Consider the following 19,937-nt stretch of genomic DNA (forward strand, 5'->3'; position numbering starts at 1 on the left):
TTCTGGTCACCTCGTTACAAAAAGGATATTGCTGCTCTAGAAAGAGTGCAAAGAAGAGCGACCAGAATTATCCTGGGTTTAAAAGGCATGTTGTATGCAGACAGGCTAAAAGAATTGAATCTGTTCAGTCTTGAACAAAGAAGACTACGCGGTGATCTGATTCAGGCATTCAAAATTCTAAAAGGTATTGACAATGTCGACCCAGTGGACTTTTTCGACCTGAAAAAATAAACATGGACCAGGGGTCACAAATGGAGATTAGATAAAGGGGCATTCAGAACAGAAAATACTTTTTTACACAGAGAATTGTGAGGGTCTGGAACCAACTCCCCAGTAATGTTGTTGAAGCGGACACCCTGGGATCCTTCAAGAAGCTGCTTGATGAGATTCTGGGATCAATACGCTACTAACAACCAAACGAGCAAGATGGGCCGAATGGCCTCCTCTTGTGTGTAAATGTTCTTATGTTCTTATGTCAAGTGTTACAGAACCCCCTACTGTATTCCATGTTCATTTTATCTACACATTTTTTTTCAGCTTTTCTTCTGGAACGTTCGCCAGGAGAGATTTGTTTCGTCTAAACATTCCAGTGTATCAAGCTCATGCTCCCGCCTACAATGCTGACACTGTGATTGAAATGAGTGGTGTATTGTGGGAACAGAAATCCAGCATTATTGCTGGAGAGAGCATGATCTGGACAATGCAATCCTTAAGACATTTTTTTTTTCCTCCTGGTTGATTTATGGCCCATGATGTTTGATTACAAAGTCGACAGTATGTTTAAAAGTATAACACAGGGATACAGACAACACAGGACACAGCAAAGGTAATGTAAAGCGTTTCTTGTAAACTTTGCAGGGTGTTCTGTGACACTTAAAGTACTTTTTTTTTGTTGTTGTTCATCTTGTGTGTATGCATATACATTATAATTATTTTACCTGGCCAATGCCCCCGTACTCACAACCACTATTTCCCCCCCTTTTCGTAAAGGGTTTCTCCTTCACTTGAAGTGTGTGGCTCGTCACCCACTGTAGGGTCCTGAAAAGCTGGAGCACAACGATTCAGATCGGAGAGTAGATTGTTAAAGTTGTTTATTGAACATAGCAGAGCTCTGGAGAGACAATCACAAACGACCAATGGTCTAGTAAATTGCTCTATAGTTTTTTCCTTAAGGGACTGCTTTATACATTTTGTTAGTACCAATCAGTGGTAACTACGCAGTAAGAAATATACGTTTCACCAATCAGTATTCAGCACGCAGTTATGTTAGTAAATTTGCATATTAACAGTTTGCATAAGTAACCTTGAACATTGAACACAGGGGTTGCATCACTCAGTGCTGGCACATCATCTATGTATTTTTTATTTAACCATAACAGTTTTGCACACATTCCACACTTTGTAACCTTCCATTGTTCTTGCACTCTTTGTACAAGTCAAATACAAGTCAATTGCTGGCATTTTTGCATTCTCTGTTCTTAGTGTCTTCATTGTGCATGTGCAGTGAGCCAGAAAAGCAAATTGGCTCCTATACCCACGTACCTTTGTTTATCGAAAACCCAACTTTCTTTGCTTGAACATTTGATTATTAAGTACAGTTTTTCTTTACTGCTTGATTTACAAATAATATTGCAGCAAAAAAGTTATAACAGCTTCTATATAAAAAATACACATTCAGAATGGCTCAAACACAATTTAACTTACAAAGTTAATGTTCTGTCCATACTACAGACCATTTTAAGAATTGTAAGAAAATGTTACAATGTTAAATACCACTTAATACTGTGTTTACACCTGCCACTCGGACCTGAACTGGCTCAGAGTCAAATCACATTCGATCAATAACATTCATATAATTTGAGCCTCCTGTTTACACTTGAGCACACTCCTAGCCCTGTATGCGTATGGAAGGCCATCCGGGTCAAAAACATGTTATTTAGTGCGTGTATTGAGTTGGACCAATCACAATACATAAAATACTACATGTTCTACATAAATGTAAATGAACTATGCATTTTCTACATAGGGGCTGGTCAGTTTACAGTCATGCAGCATAATTACAAGAGTAGCCAATCACCTTGGGAATAACATTTTTAATTTCAGATATGAAAAAAAAAATTGCAGATAGTGGCGGCAAGAGATTTTCTTCTACGGTGCAAATATAGATTTGCTGAGTGCTGCCGACTTCTTGAGACAGACAATGTTGACCGTGACACGGTTCAGTTTAACAATGTACACAATCAGTTTTTTTTTTTATTTTCTAATTATATTTATTTCAGTTTTACACAAAAATATTGAGTTACCATAGATACTATTAGATCCAATGTCAGATCTTTCAACATATTAGTTACAGTGGGGTTATCACTGAATTAAAACAATTTCTAAAACCAAGGGGACACTAGTCTAGAAAATGTAGAATGAAATCTGTTGCTTCTACATTGTTGCTTCACATTTCAGGGGACACTATTCTACAGTATGCAGACATTGATAGAATGTTGATGGACAACACAGAGAAGACAATACAGTACATTGATATGTAGTGAATTAGGTATACAATTTAAATATAAATTAGTCTCCAGCAGGGCTGTCTCTTACAGTGCCTGAGTAAAAAGAGTTAACGGGCCTGGTTGACGGCAGGATATTTACCATTGGGCAGAACCTAAAAATTAATTACATCGCAAGAAAAAAAAAATCCTTAATGCCTTTAAATTAATCATGAATAAATATGACAAATACAGACAGGTAATACCAGTACTGGTTGATTAGTCATCATGTCTTTCTTCATTACATGACCTGACCAAGAATGGTTTTATTGCTTTTTACTAAAATGATGGTTCATATAAGAAATAATAGTTGAGTTCAGCCATTTACACATACCTGTACTTCGTTGCCAATATGATATTATTAAGCTAGCAAGTATGACATATCAAGTGTTCACAGTACAATGTAAATTAGCTGGATGAAACTGTCTGATTAACAGATTTTCAGCATACCGGCACAGTAATTAACCCACATCCAAGCCAAGCTGTTCCTGCTTTAAATGTATAACCCTGTAAAGTACCTTTTGTGCTGCACTTTACGTTTTTACTTTAATACTTGTTATTTAGTTGTTTTAATACAACATTCATGCCACTTTGGTCTGTTAATTGAAAAACTGGCAGTCTAACAGATACTTGTACTGTGTGTTTACCTGCCAGCTGGAGAAGAGATTTTAGTAGAAAGAAGTAGCAATTTACTGCACCTTAAACAAGTGTCCAACAGGTAGTGTAGTGCAGGTGCGAAGATCACCAATAGTTCATAAATCGTTGACATATACTCGATCCGCACACTGAACACTATGAAATGTGGCAGCAAAAATAATTCGCTAAATTGCCAAGTTTATGCAATTTATGTAATTTGTAATTATGTAATTTATTTATACACTTTTGGCCTGTACACTTTTGGCATGTATAAAATAAATGACTATATGTTTGCATAAACTTGGTGTAGCAGGGCAGCAGGAGAGAAGCCTTGCACATGAAAAAGGGGCGGGGCAAAGCCCTGCCATAAAATATGTTTTGTTTTGTGCAGTTTATTTTGTATTTGTTTTGTATTATTATTATTATTATTATTATTATTATTATTATTATTATTATTATTATTATGTATGTATATGTATGACGCATAGCCGCACGATTTAATTTTATTATTTTTATTTAAATGTGTTCTGGCAGAGGCGCGGTCGGCAGCTCGTCCTCTGCCAGTAGTAATTAAAAAAACTTGTGCAGATTGTGGCCGAGGGGTAATGAGATAATTGATAGTTAACCCCTCAGCCATAGTAAATAAAAGCCTGCAGCTCTCTGCACTCGGGGCGGGTGTTCAGAGGAGTGAACGAGAGAGAGCAAGGAGAAAAAGGAAAAGAAAGAAAAAATCAACATAGGATCAGTGAAAGTGATCTGCCCAGCCTGACCTGTGTGTTTGGTGTTTTGTGTTGTGTTCGAGATTTGTTTTGTTTAAAGCCTTTACTTTGCTCTGTGAGCAAGTGTTTTTGTTTGAATATTTTATTTATTTTAGTTATTTAAATAAATGGCGCACGCCGCATCTTTTGCCCTGCAGTACTTGCTTCTTTGTTTTCTTCCTGCATCTGGACTGACGTTACTACACAGCCATCCCTGTCACACTTGGCAATTTAGCTTATTATTTTTGCTGCCAGTGTTCAGTGTGTGGATCTAGTATATGTCTAGTATTTTTTAAATTAAATATTTCAAATTATTGGTCTTGTAAAACTGTATAAATAACATAAAAAAACCTGAATGCAGGGTCCCACCTTTTTTCTGAAGCAGCCTGGACTTGCTGTTAACTATAATTAAGAAGGGGTAATAAAAATATCAATTTCAAATCCACATTTAGCCTTAACAGTAATGTACTGCGAACTTCAGTCATTAGGCAGAATGTTTTTGTTAGCAAATAAAATCAAGATTTTGAAGACTGAAAAAGAGGCATAGGGGATACAGTGGAGAAGGATAAATGATGAAGATGTCGCGGTCCTGTCCATGTTAGTGAGGGTATTGGGTTCCCCTCGGCAACACCCATGATTTTGATGGTGGATATGTCAGAAATGATGGACAGTTTGAGAATTTGAGAATTTTACAGGAAAAAAAGAAAATAATATTTTCTTTTCAAAGCAAACATATATTACTTTTGATCATTAAACAGTATATATTGTGACCTGGTATTTCTTCATCCTTTAAAAACATTGAAAGTACATTTTCTAATGTACTCATTTTCTAAAAAAAGAAAAAAAAAATCCTTATTTTTTAAACAAAATAATAAATAATCCCTTCATTTTAAAAAATATTAATAACATATTAAAATCAAGTAATAATTAAAACAAGCATGCAAAAGACAAACACCAATCACAAAATGTGGTTTGCGGGCTCGCTGCCTGGCTGACTGGACGAGACGGAGACCCCTAAAAAGAAGAAGCCGGTCTCAATGCCGCGAGTAGTACTGGATATAGCCCACTTGAAGGTTTAGCCATTTAAAAAATGATCATTAGTGCATAGGAGAGAAAAAAACAACAACTGGGAAATAAACCTCTGGGAACTTAAGAGCACATTTTAGTAAAAGCATTTTAAAGATCTGTAATATTTGTTTTAATGCAAAATTGGTAAGCACTGGAGGACCAATGACCTAACTGTCTGATAAGAGAGTCTGGAACTCCGTGGTGAGAAGCTGAAGAAGCCGCTCTGGTTCTGAAGTAATGACAGGACAACTGCTCAGCTGCGAATCCAGGCCTGGAAAGAATCTGGTGAAGGTGAAAGAGGAACCAATGGCAGGTGACGATTGTTCTGTTTTTGTTAATAAACAGCAAGTCTGAGGGTGATGCGCCCTGAGGAAGACGGAGATGGATAAGAGAGAAGGGGGTCATGTGGGCTAACATGGGAGTTTAATTTAAACAAATAGATTAGGGAACCCTTTCCTTCCTGGTCAGTTTAACTTTTGAGCTGGAAGGAAAGGGTGTCAGAAGAGATGATACAGGGGTGAATATGGTGGTTGAATTTATATAGTGCGATGTAAACTCTGAGCACCTAAGGAACCCAAAAAAGGCTATTTTATCTAAAAACTGATGAACGAGCAGATGAATGACATGCACTTGGAGAGTATGTTGATGGTGATAGGTAGGCGAGCAGGGGGAGAAGGAGATTCTGATCGTTGAAGCCCTTTCAGGATTAGTGACATTTGTGAGTTCCTGAGTGTAGAGCTGGGGGAAATGAGTTTGTGGAAAAACTGGATGCCGGAAATTGAAACTTTGATGGAGGAAACTCTTATAGCTCTGTTCTTAAGGGACATAATAAAGAATGATACTATAGGCATTGAGAATGAAGGGAAGGGAATGTTGAAGTCGATGTGAAATTTTTTTAAAGCAATTCCAGGATGACCAGTACATTTGCAGTGAGTGGGGAGTGATGCTGAGAAGAGTTGTTTCTTTTTTTTTTTTTTTTATAAATTTAGTCGTTGCCAATTTATTATTTTCTCCCAATTTGGAATGGCCAATTATGATTTGAAGCTCAGCTCACCGCTATCACCCCTGCTCTGACTCGGGAGAACGAAGACGAACGCACACTGTCCTCCGAAGCGTGTGCCGTCAGCCGACTGCTTTTTTTCACACTGCAGACTCACCATGCAGCCACCCAAGAGCTACAGCGTCGGAGGACAACGCAGCTCTCGGGCAGCTTGCAGGCAAGCCCGCAGGCGCCCGGCCAGACTATGGGGGTCGCTGGTGCGCTGTGAGCCGAGGACACCCTGGCCGACTTAACCCTCCCTCCCCCCGGGCGACGCTCGGCCAATTGTGCGCCGCCCCATAGGAGCTCCCGTCCACGGTCGGCTGTGGAATAGCCTGCACTCGAACTCGCGACGTCCAGACTATAGAGCGCATCCTGCACTCCATGTGGAGCGCCTTTACTGGATGCGCGAGAAGAGTTGTTTCTTGAGTCTGCAGAACCAGGGAATGCAGCGGGTGGCTCACAGGAATGTCAGGTCTGAAAAGCGAGGAATCTGAGTTGGCAGGAGGTCGGCTTCAGGAGCTAATTCAGGTGGACGGGAATGTGTTGAGCTTGAGAATGAACTGATAAGTAACAGATAACCAGGTAATCCTTCTGAATATTCTCATTATATGGTGGGAGGATGAACAACCTTTGTTAATGATTTGGACTGTAGCTGAATTATTTGACTGGATAAGAATGGATTTTTGGGCTCAGGAGGACCCCCAAAGGAATGCAGCTACAGCGACTGGATACATCTCATATAATGACGAGGAGTGATCGGGTATATGAATGATGCTGAATTCTTCGGGCCATGGAGCAGAAAACCATTTTCCCTTATAGTAGCCTCCAAAGCCAAGACAGGCAGCTGCATTTGTGAACAGTTGAATGTCTTTGTGCAGCAGGAGACAGTCGTCGTAAAGAAAGTAATGCCGTTCCATTCTTTTAGTAGGAGCTCCCACAGGTGGGGTTCCTCGCGGCAAAAAGGATCCAGGAGTATGACATCATTAAGGGAATCGACAGAAGGGATCAGGAAAAGGTAGGAGATGAAAGCTTTTTCTTGAAGAATTATCCTCATGGCGTAGTTTAAATTGCCTAGGAGGGACAGAAGATTATGTTTGGTAGGAGGGGGACCGGACAGAAAGGTCGAAATAATAGATATGGTACAATTATTTTTTCCCGGGGGAGCGAAGCTGAAAAAGTTTGAGAATTCGGGGTGATGCCTAAAAACTCGATCGAAGTGAGAGGACCCAGGTCTTTTCTGGTGCTAGGGGGATGCCGAGATTTGTTGAACGACAATGACAGTCTCTGAATCCGAATGTTTAGGAACTGGTGAATGAGCCTTTGATTGACAGGTGTTGTGGAGGTCCTGCCTTCTGTGTTTTCCGGATGTAGACGCGCTTTGTGCAGATGCAGTGGGTGCGGGGCAAGTTGTTGCCAAGTCTGCTTACAATAAGTGGAATTTGACTTTTTTTTGCTGGTTGGAATTTGTATAAACACCCATATTGACATGGTGTGACAGAAATACAATGATTCTTGGTTGTAAATCTCCCTCCTGACCTGTGAGGGCGCTAAGCAGCGAGAACAGAGTTCCCTGAATGGGCTGGCCTGACAGTTCTTTCCCAGGGTTCAAGGGAAGTCAGCCAGCTAGAAAGGGGGCGGGACTCCGTTGCAATAACGCATTGACCCAGAAGGGAAACCACGTGGCAGCCGCAGATTGGAGAGGTGGTTGCACTCGTTTACCAGGGGGTCATGTGTGACAGCATAAAAGGGGACGGAGAATCGCAATCTGTTCCTTAGCTTTGGTTACTAGAAATAACCCGCAAGGACCCGTGCAGTATTATGATAACGTATCGTGAGTGTTTGTTTTGTCTTGTCTATAATTGTTGCTTGTTGTATAGTAATAGACTGAGCTGTCGCCAAGGGCCAGCACAAAACCCGGAACAGCACTGCACTATTGTCACGCATTAAACTGTATCGCCCACCACGAGCGCTACAGCACGCAGCCAGGACTGGTGACCGTGTTTGTACATTGCGGGAGCAATACTTGTGTTTATTATTTGGGACTGCAAACCCGTTATTATTTACCCCACGCACTATACATTTCTGTGTATTGCCAGGGATCATATTTGGTCACCAGACCTGGATTGTATAAATAAAAGTAATTTTCTAACTGGATTACAAATCTCTGTCTGTTCATTGCGCACTGCATCACTCCTGCACCTGTACACAATAACCACTTTGCCACACATGGGTTGGGCTTGTTTTGTCCTGAGACTTGGCAACACTGGGGTCGAACTAGAAAGCGACGATCTGTGCTGTCGTCATAGTGCTTGCGACGGGAAGGATGCTGCAGAGTGGAGAGAAATAAATTAAACAAATTCTCCTTACGTGCTGTAGATTTGAATGGGGTGTTGTTGCTACGAAGGGGGATTTCCAGTCTCTGATGTCAGGGGTTGTGGAGGAACGAGTGGCCAGGCGGGAGCTACAGTGGACAGGAGAGTGAGCCAGTTGTTGTGCTGGGTGACAGGGAAAAGGCCAGGGATCTGGTGATGGTGCTGGAGAAGCAGACATCTGGGCAGAGAAGTTTGGAGTGGTAAATACCGCCGACCAAAGTTGTCGTAGATTTGGCCCGGGAAGGGCTGGTTGAGTAGATCTCGGCTCCGGGGAAATGGCAAACAGATCATCATCCGACGAAATGGAATAATCCAGAATGTTGACCATGATGCGTGCATGTACGATAAAATCGAAACGCAAATGAGAGGTAAGTGAAGAGGGTATTTATAGTGCTAACAATCTAATTAGATAATGTGTAAATTGAATGATTCATTTTGGTGACATTGAGATTGGTGTCTGACCCTCCTCCTGAACTTTAGTTATAAACTTCATGAAGGACAAAGAGTGTAAATTGAGGTCTGTTCTGGACTTTCGTCTTGAAAGTTTCTTACCTAAAACTGTTAGATGCAGCTTCCACTTCCTGATTTATTGATCCAGCTGTGCTCACTGGGATATCCAAACACTTGGATATTATTTTGTACCCTTTCCCTAATCTATGCATTTGTATTACTTAATCTTTAACTTCTGTAGATTACTCTTTGGTCTTCATTTTCCTTCAGATTCACAGCCTGACCAATGATCCTTCAACAGTGGGGTTTTTATCCAGAAAATGTGACAGCAACTTTAATGGTTCACAGGTGGAGGCCAATGGTAAGGTAATTGTGTCCTCGTTGGGGCAATTTCTTTCATCGGTGTAAACTGGTTTCTTCCACAGCACAGGCGTTGAATACTTATGCAAGCAAGATATTTCAGTTTTTTATTTTTCTTAAAAATATTTCCCAACATAAAACCAATGTCACCTTACAATAATTGATTTTGAGTTTCAGAGTTTTAAAATAAAATATCAGACATAACGAAATTTCAATGTACCATTTGTAATTCAGTAATATGAGAGAATTGGTCAGGGGTCTGAATACTTTTGCAAGGCACTGTATATTGTCTGTTGCTTCATCTTTTGCACTGAAATTAAAGTGAAACATGGTTTGATTTCCTCTCCAAGCAGTCATATTTTCCAGAGTGACCTCCGTTTTCTCTGTGAATAAAACAACACAATAATACACTTTAAAAAATCTCGGTAAAAATGCTTGCAGTTATGTGGACCAGAATTTTAAAAAAACATAAAGGTCTGTTCCAGTAAATATTAACTTCTTTGAAGTGTTCTTTGATCAGTGCAGTGTGATTGCTCTGAATATTATTGTATTCATTATTAATATTGTTTTTTTTTCCTGAATTGAAACCTTTTGTAATAGCAGGTCCCAAGGCAGGCTAGTGAGATGGGCGGGGCCGGCGCGCTGACTGCTTGTTAACAACCCGGAAGAGCGCACCCCGTGGGTCGGGGCTGTGGTCAACGCACTGAAGTGAACGGGAAAACTCAGCCTGTACTTTTCCATCCAGCGAGATTACCCGTGGTCAGGCTGGGGCCCCGCCCCCTTTCATCTAGAGTGTTCTGATCCCCAGACTGAGGCACTTGGGCTGGGGGATTTCCATACAGCTGTCATTCTGGAACCTACCAGCAGGGTGAGGTGTCTGTTCTGGATTGGCTGGAACGGGCACCGCCACACTCCAACTCTCCTATAAAAGGAGCTGAGAGCCGGATCCCGGGGTCGGACCGAGCTGAAGAGAGAAAGAGCTGAAGAGAGAAAGAGCTGAAGAGAGAAAGCAAAGAGAAAGCAAAGAGAAAGCAAAGAGAAAGCCAACTTGTAGAAGCGTGAGCTGTGGCTGACAGCAGCTTTGTAAAAGCAATTATTAAGGCTAAAACAAATTTTAAAAAAAGTTAGCCTTGAAACCTTGTCTTGCATCCTTCTTGACACCGCTACAATATGACAACATTTGAAAGATACACAATTTTAGCCAAAAGACTTCTTACACTATTTGAAAAAGAAAACTGGTGTCTGTCTTAGCATAAAATTGCCTTTTTTTCTCAGGTATCAGGGAGTTATTTTTTTTTAATGGATTTGTTCAAATCATCAATTTATTACTGTAAAAATGTCCAAACAAGACACACCTAGAAACATATAGAACATTCCAATACTACTCATGTTGAGATGGCACATAATGGGGTAGATGTAAGGATACAGCTGCACTGTTTAATTTTAAGCAGTAATCTTTAGCCAGTGGAGAAGAAAAAGAAGTCTTCTACATGTAACTATCCACAACATGAATATATAACCACTTGTGAAGTTGTATATTAGTGAAGAAGTCTTTACACTCCAGTACTGGAACACCCTCAGCCAGGGGTGCCCAACTTTGGTTGCTTACCTACTTTATTATTTCATTAGCCATGGTTTTGTAGCTGCTGTTCTATGGTAGCCCACATCTAGTGTTAATTGGCATTCACATATTTTGCTAAATTTTAATAAGGCTTCTGAAGGACATATATGCATATCATAAACATTTTTAAAGCACCAACTAAAAACAAAAACAGCTTTTTTTTAAAACATCCTTTTCAACACAATACAAATCTAGACAATGTAAAAAAATGCTTTCTGGTTTTCTGTTTGGATTGATGACAGATTCAGTGCAAAAGCCTAGTCAGTTTCCTTCCTCCCCACACAACCAACATGTTTTGCTTTTGCAGTGTAAAATGCAAAGCTTCTTCCCAGTAGCTATTATTGTTATGTGTGTTGTTAATATTTATAATGTTATGTATTCCCAAAGTTACCAATGTTAACCACATTTTACTTAATTAAATGTCCTTTTAAAATCATGTGGATTTGATTGACACATTATCCAGATCATAAAGTGAGCCTTAACTACATGCATTTTCTCCCCTCTGGTATCTCATATAATACAGTTACATTGTATGCTTTAGAGTGTTCGTAAGTTTTACGAAATAAGTACAAGCACAGAAATAAACAAATTCTACCTACCGTACATAGTTTGTGATATGGAGTGTGAAAAGCGGACGGAAAGACATCATTGTATTCACTAAATCCAAGGACAAACGCTTTATTTCCTTTTTATTTGGACATGAGAATATTCTCAATCTGTGCAAACACGTACAATGTATCCATATTAAATTATGATACTTCCAATATACAGTTTGGGTACGATATTTCGGTACCTCTGTGGATACTGTACAGTTTGGGTCATTTACGTTAATTTGTAAACCCAGTGTGTTTGCAACAGAAAGACCCAATTTAGCAATTATGTTTATTTATTTATTATTTAATTCAAAACAGTTTTGTGACTCAGCGCTCAGTTTTGTTAAAACACAGTATAGGGTGTTTTTTCAATTGAAAATATAACTTCCGCAGTGTTTTTTTAACTTCTCGACAGCACAGACTTAGACTACAGATGACAGCCTGTATTTAGAGACGGACACAAAATGTGCTGTTTTATGAGTCAGAGGGACACATTTTAATGAAACACCATTTGGGAACGCTCAGTCTGGAGGAAACAACAAGAAGTAGTATGCAGACCTGAGACCGTAGGTTAGTGATTGTGTATGCTATGTTACCATTTATGTACTCTCGATATGTTCTCAAACCTTTTGGTACAAATTACAAGATTTGTAAGCATAATTAATAATCTCTAAAAACATACCATCGTGTTATAACTTTGTAAGAAACAACAAAACAGCTGTTTATTCCGGAAAAAAAATGTTACAAAATACATTGTACGACAGACAAGTAAAAAGCCTATGCCATTGACTAATGTTGTTTTTCCATTAAAAAAAAATACTTTGAAGAACGGGCCTTTTAAGTAAGGGTTACCATTGGTTAGTCTTATAATAACACATTTTTCTTACGTATTTGTTTGTGATCGTGACGGTAGACACTTGGTTAATTAAGAAACAATACCGTATATTTAACGAAAAGTGCCAATTATATTGATTTTCATTTTGTAAACTATTTGGCATTTTTCTATATTTTCGATTAAACTAATGACAATCCAACATAACTGCGTAAGCTATATAGTATGTTTATTGAAAGATCTGTGAATTACTAAGTTCTTAATCACAATTATTATGTTTGTTTTCCTATTTGTGTACTATTATTTATTTTAAATGTATAGAGTATGTGTGTTGAGCGAATGTTTAAATGCTCGTTACACGCTTGTTTAATCAAGAAGCTTTTATTAGACTTATGCTACAGTATTTAAAATTACGCCACACGGGATTTGATTTAATTATACTTTATGTTATTAAACAATAAGTGACTTGAGTCTGTTTTGAGTGACAGTAAACCCCTAGACTGTGTGCACATGAACAAGTATTGCCCATGTTAAGTCCCCTCAGTTGGAGTAAACTTTTTTTTTTGTGTTTAAAGGTATACACAAACAGTAGAAATGGAAGACTCTAGTAGGACTGGCTTTTTAAAACAAGGCAAAGAGAAAGGAAGCCTAGCTGAGGAGGCGGAGTCTTGGAGAAGCCCCCTGCGCCAGGACTGCTCTGACTATGGAAGAGGCTTCAGGAATAAAGCGGAAATGGGGTCGCATAGGAAGATCCCACAAGCTAGCTATGGCAGCAGTCCCAGGAAGGACGGTCATGGTATCCTGAGCAATAGCTCTGTAGGTTTTAAAAAGAGGGGGCAGAGCCCAGGAGGGAGGCAGCATGATGATGGTTTTAGAAAGTTCCCTGAGCAAGATGACCATCACACAAGAAAAGAAAACTGGAGAGAGAGATCTAACAGTCATGAGTTCACCCGGGAGAGGAAGGACTCCATGAAAGGGGCTTCTGAAGACCTGAGCAGGCGTGCCGATGATGGCAGAAAAGGTAACATGTTAGGAATGAGAATGTCTGTCGTGTACAAATGTAGTTTCCTACGAAGACAGAAAAATAATGGTAGATGTTAGTGGTAAAACATTGTAAGACAAAACAGGATTAATTGATGAGGAAATCTGCAAAAATGCTTATACTTTCAGTTTTGTCAAATAAAAAAAAAGTTTTTCAAAGTCTTGAATGTTTTTGTAGAGTCTTTTATGAGTTTTGAGCAAAACCTTACAGATTTTAAATATACTTTGGTGGGCATTGTTAAATCTGCTTTTGAGGAAGAGTTAGATAATAAGGGCAGCGTAACTTAACCTAAGAACTTAAGGAAACACTAGGTCAAAGTCTTATTTGAACAAAATAACACTGCTGAGGTAGCTTACAATATATACATTTTTATTCAGTACCAGGCTTTTTAATTGCATGTATGTGTTTTCAGCACTGTGCCTTTTTACTATGTTAGCTTTCTATTAAATGCATTGTAGTCCTAGATGCATTTAATGTCATGCTGATGCTTGCTGAATGCAGCCCTCTGTTCCTTGTTGAACAGATGTGACCAGGCCACTGCAATGGCATCAGACAGCTTTGCACAACAGGAAACTGTTGTTTTTATTTTAACCATATACCATACTAAGTTTATGTGGAAATTAAAAGGACATTTTTTTTTTTTTTGCTGTTGGTTTCGCAGTCATTAGTGCATTTTATTTTCTTATTTGCTGCCACCAATGTTAACAGTAATGTGTCATCTGGCTGATGCAGTTTAAATACAGTGAAGTCCTCATTTTAGGAAATAAAAGGAAATCAAAGCAAAGGAGCAGGAACCACCTGGACAGAGAAGAAGATTGGGATGCCCCTGTGATTGATGAGTCTGTCTTATCTGAGAAGGAGTTACTTGGTTTGCATCAAGCAGAAGAAAGATTATGCAGAGATGACATTTTCAGACTTAAAAGGGTAATTGTCTACTTTTGTCATGTACGGTTTGCCTGAACCAACCCATGTTAAAAATACTGTATATATCAGAAACAAAACTACCAGTAATGTTTACATTGCTTATACTTTTGTTTCACACTATTTCTTGTAACACACTTTTTTAAATTGTTTTTAGCATCCTCGGAATTGCCCGAACGCCAAATATTCTTGCAAGCTTTGTGATGTTTTGTTTGAGTCTATATCATCTGCCCATAAGCATATTAAAGAAAAATGGCACAAGAAGAAAGTTAAGGTAATACAATTAATTTTATATATATATATTTGATATATATACTGTATATATATTTATACACACACATACATACATACCTACACTTCAATGGAAAGATTCCCTGCACTCTGATATAATCCCTAGTATATTACATTAGAATGTTTGTAACCACATCATAAATTATATTCCTGTAACGGGGATGTTACCTGCGTGGGTCGTCACTAAATAATAAGCAGTCAGACACAGAGCAGTGGTTGTTGACATGCCGCACAGGCACACAGATTTAATAATAACACAGGCGCCCGGCGCTAGGCACAGGTGAGAGTGCAGCGACGTCTGTTTCACCAGAGGGAGCGTAACATGAGTCTGAGTGAACAACCGTACCTGGTAATGCTGCGACCTGGGACCCAGACCCAGCGATGGGAGGTCCCGACACCAAGGTCGGGTGTCTGGGAGCACGGGTCGAGGACTCTGACCCACAGGCGCCGGACTGTTGCCCAGGGGTGGTGGTTGGGGCTGTGGTGGAGACAGTCAAGGCAACTCCTCCAGGTCTAGGACGCAGTTCCTCCTCTGTCTCTCCGGATGGCAGCTACTCCTACTGTGCCCGGGGACGACAGCTCCTGCCTCTCTGTATGTCTCGCCCACACCTCCAGTTGCTTCCTCAGCAGCGCCTCAGTGGCTGCTGATCGTCACCTGGTTCTGCCTGTGCATTCTGACAGCCAACTGCTTTGTGCCTATCCTGCCTTGACTCCGCAGGACCAGTGATGCCTACTTCCTGATGCCATATGCAATTCGCAGCACAGGTGCTCGACGCCAACAGTGGTAATCCTAGTGCTGGATTTAATGAAGAAAACAAAAGCTAAAAATAAGAGTTTGCCACACAAAGGGAGTGCTGGCTTCATTAAAAGAGACGTCCTGCTACAGGAACCTACTACACGAACTAACCCTTACTATACTGGTTTGGGATCAAATCCCCTAAACTGACTTACACAAGTCACGGCGTCCTGCCTGTGACTCCGGCCTCTTCCACCGGCCCTGGCTGGGCAATGCCTTCACGAGCACCATCTTGGAGTGGAAGGGTTTTGCGCAGTTGTCCTTTTCCCGGGGTTTTCAAAATAAGTCTGCGATCCACCGTCTAAAATGGTATTTGTGCCAGCTACTTTTATTTAAAAAAATATTACTATTATTTTCTTGTATGGAACAAAAAAAAAAAGAAATATTCCTTTTGTTATGAGATTGGGTGGGTAATGTCATGTATAGAGGCTATACTCCTTTAAGAAGAAAGTCATGCTGGGATATCAGCTGAGTCCTTGTCAGCTGACGGCAGAGATGGTAGAGGGAGATCTGAAGAGGAAGAGGAGAGTTTGGAGAGACAACGTGCCAAACTTTTAAAATACATCTGGTTGACTCCAATACTTGGTACCAATAGGCAATGTAACATTGTTTCAAGTTTATCTTTATTATGAAAATTCATTTTATTGAGGTTAAGTTTAATATTTGGTACATTATACACACAAAAAACATAAGTGCATTCCTTTTAGTTTAAGTATATTTAAAAATCGTGACAAACGGCACATCATGAAAAATAAAACTGGTATTTGTGCCATGTACCTTAAATTAAGACACTACATTGTTATTTATATTTTCAGTTTGTTATTTTACTGAAAATGAAATAAGCTTTTAAAATATGTCGTTGGTGTTCTGTTTTTTTCTTGCATATTGGAGCTACAGATCATCAAAATGCAGGTTTCGCACACCATGTGTCAATAATTGCACGACAAAAAAAAAAAAAAAAATCGGAGTTTACTCTCATTAAATAGAAGTTATTTATATCCAAAATAACATTTTACTTAACTACTCTGTGAATGTCAGAATGCTATGTCCGTACTGCAGTTTGTGTTAAAAATGTCTTTTTATTAATACCGTAATCCAGTATTTTGCCACAATCACCAAAGTTTATTTATTTTATTTGTTTATTTATATTTTTATTGCATCTTTGTAATACTGGCTTAATGTTTAACTCTGCATATTCCACGTTGGTAGAGCCCAGTGTTTTTCGCAAATACGAAACAGCACAAAATAAAACTAAATGCAACCTATAAAACGAAATAAAATGACATGCAAAAATAAAATGTAGCGTTTCAGCAGGAGGCAGAAAACGAGACAGACGCTTGTTTCTTTCCAAAGGGCTTTTATTCAGCACGCCTTTTTCTCACACACAGAGACCATAGCTCTGTCAGCTACTCGGGTTAGAAAACCAACAACACCACCACAAAATGGCATTGCAGCGCCTTATTTTCAACTTTTCGTACCCTTATTTGCCGCACATCCCCTTGGACCTCAGCTAACATGTCCACACACAGGCTAGGCATACACAGACAGAGGTAAACAAACCAGCAGAGAGAATTGTGAGGTTTATACAAAAAATTCTTTATTTAAATACTTGCAATCGTAGTTGTCAAAGTTCAGCCGTTACCATAGACACGGTCTGAAGGGAAACGGAAGCTCTGACTAGCACTTGTGCAGATGTATAAATTGGAGTGAGTTGTTTGGAAATTATTTGTGATGGAAGAGAAGAGACATTTGTTTCTTAAATGCCTAAACCACGCATAACAACAGTGACAAAATAATGATGTGCAGATTTTCTGTCGGCTGGAATGCGAGTCGAAAGATACCTTTGTTAAGCATTAGCTGTTTATTCTTTTTAGGGAAAATATGGCTGTTTGCTTATATTTTGTATTAGTATACTAATTCCTATTTTTAATTTCAAGTGGGGCAAACTTTGCACTGGAGCAAACACTTTTTTTGGTTTTCAATGAATTTGAATGAATGAATCTGCTTTGCTTGGTGTTTAAATAAAATAAGAAACCCCAAGCTTGTTGTATACTGTTATATACTTGCGTACCTCCCCAAGCTTGAAATACAATTCCTATTGTTTTTTTTTCAATGGGTAGATTGCTGTATGTGCAATTATTATGACATCCCCACAATAGTAGGGCAGTGTAAATATATATGTTTTATTTCATCTTATTGTATTTTTATAGAGGGCATGGGCAGTATTTAGTGTAAATGGGTAGTTAGTTAGAGTAGGGGACTGTACATTACCGTTACTGCCACTAATGATAAATTATGGTAACTAAATTATTTTTATGTGCAGCGTCTGTTTCTGTCAATGTTATAAAAAGCAGAAAATGTTTAATAAAAATGATGTATGTAGTTAAGACATGATGTATACTATACTATTATTGATATACGTCCATTTTCAGTTTTATTAATGTGTATCTGTAATAAAATGAAATAAAACAAAATTTGTGAAAAATAAAACAAAGAATTATAACAAAATAAAATAAAAATAATCTCACAGGGCTCTACAAGTTGGTGTCAACATTTTTACGTCGGCTCTGTCCACAAAAAAAGATGGAGAAATTGAATAATAGTATTTTTGAAGTCTGTTGTCTTTGTTTAATTTGCACATTGTTATAAATATTGCTTTTGATTTATTATTACGAGATAAGATACCTTTGTACCTACAGTATAGATGTATTGTGTTTAGAAGCAGCTTCAGCTACTTGCTGTCTATACAATATAAATCTGGTTTTGTTGTTTCATTTTGTTCATATTGAAGTAGCCAAAGCCTTAATTCCCTGTCTGTTGTAGAAATCCAACATTACAAATATTATCTTCTATGTATTTAAATATCTTGAGTTATTTGAGACTGAATCAAAATACATAAATAATCAAGAATTAATAAATAAATAGATGGGTCTCCTTGGATAAAGGCAGCTTAATAAATGTCGTCAAGTTACCCATTACAGTATGCAACGAGAGTAATAATATGCAACTAAATTGAGGAATACAGTAACTTATTTATGAATAGCTTCAGTATCAAACAATAATCAATGAAATAAAGGATACTCTCTGAAAGACAATATTTAAACTATTGTTGATTATATATGGATGGTTACTGCATTCTTCCATAGTTCAGCTATCTGCACTCAACTTCTTTAGAATACAGACTTTGCTTACATTCCAGTTTGTTTATAGCTTACAAAGGTAATTTTTAGTGGGGTGGTCCCAGAGTTTTGCACAACTACTCTGTGTAATGTGTGTGATTTAAAGCAGTAGGGGTCTATTTAAGTTGAGTGAAAGATAATATTTTGCATTAGCGTTTTCATCGATTTTCTTAGCAAATACAAGTTCATTTTCCAGCTAGTCTGGTATTGCAGGGGCCTTGATGATCCTAAAGTGTGTTTTTCTTCTTGTTGATCTTATCTTGCTGTGGGCAGTGCTGAAATAAAACAACTTCATTGCACTAATGGAGTACTTTGTCAGAAACTACAAGCAGACCACTACTAGTCTAACACATGCTTAAACCATGCAAAAAAATGTGCCAATGCGCCTCGATGACAGTGGTGTCCCATACTACCTTGTAAGTGCCACAAAACTAATTGAAAACCCTGTTTTCCTCTAGAGTGGATGCTCACCTTGCTGTAAACAACCCAGCTTTTGCTCAGTGCCCGTCTGTGTAGCCATGGTGGTGCAGTCGCCTCGAGCTGTGGCGCAGATGCTTTTCTGAGCTACATGCAGGCTCACCGGGGAATGCCCACTAGCCAATTGGTACTTCCTGATCAGCTCAGCACCGGGCGAGTTCCTGCTCAATTAGTTGACTAGCAACGCATCTTCTAGCTGCTTCCATTAAAGGCACACCTCCACACAAGAACTGGCTACAGGGTCCTCCCTGTCACAATACCCTTAGAATGTTTGTAACTGCAACACAAAAATAAATGAAACAATATTATTCTATTACATTTTATTACAAATAAAACAGGTAAAGTACATTTCAACCTTTTTATTAAATTATCAATTGAACAATGGGCAAGTCAAAACTATCCGGAAAATATAACAAGCTAAGTAGTACAGTGAGGAAAACTGAAAGAACTAGCTAGAATGGGAGCATTACTGAACAGCAACATAATTTAATTGAAATAGAAAGCACCCTAAAACAATTGGCCAGCTAATGTTTTAAGAGATAATGTTTTTCAAGGTTAATGGACACCTTAAAATCTAACTACCGAAGGAGAATGTATGAGAGCCCTGATTATCCAAATTGCCCCATCGAGTCACTGGAGAAATAAGTTATGAAATGTCTGCCAGCTTTCTATCTTCATCTACGAACTGGTCTAGATGCAACCAATGTGAGCGATAAACATATCTGGTATACTTGCAGGCAAGAAAAAATATATAATCGGTAACATGATGGCAACGATTTTTATTGCTGCAGGTTTGAGCCTTCACCACTCGGATCATTCAGTTAGGTCCAGTGCTGGTTTACAAAGCAGGGAAGTAATGTCCGCTACTGGTTATCAGTTGAAAGTAGCTGAACCATCAACGAAGAGCAACGGAAAATCTGGTCATGCACTCTTTCTGGTCACACTTCTATTGTCCA

General features: G+C 38.8%; 1 protein-coding gene across 3 annotated transcripts in view; it reads left to right on the plus strand.

The window, feature by feature from the left end:
* The first annotated feature begins 11,891 nt into the window (after positions 1-11,891).
* LOC117409270 (terminal uridylyltransferase 7-like) overlaps positions 11,892-19,937 on the plus strand; it is a 47,516-nt gene continuing 39,470 nt past the window's right edge. For 2 of the 3 annotated variants that reach the window (XM_034905239.2, XM_058995939.1), the window contains exons 1-4: positions 11,892-12,013; positions 12,851-13,296; positions 14,078-14,241; positions 14,396-14,512. In XM_034905239.2, the coding sequence (XP_034761130.2) occupies positions 12,870-13,296; positions 14,078-14,241; positions 14,396-14,512 (708 nt within the window). In that variant the 5' untranslated portion in view covers positions 11,892-12,013; positions 12,851-12,869. Of the gene's footprint in view, positions 12,094-12,850; positions 13,297-14,077; positions 14,242-14,395; positions 14,513-19,937 lie in introns of all 3 variants that reach the window. The other variant, XM_034015049.3, reaches the window with a different exon arrangement.

Source organism: Acipenser ruthenus, chromosome 2 (genome assembly GCF_902713425.1).
Source record: "Acipenser ruthenus chromosome 2, fAciRut3.2 maternal haplotype, whole genome shotgun sequence".
In the NCBI taxonomy this organism is placed as follows: domain Eukaryota; kingdom Metazoa; phylum Chordata; class Actinopteri; order Acipenseriformes; family Acipenseridae; genus Acipenser; species Acipenser ruthenus.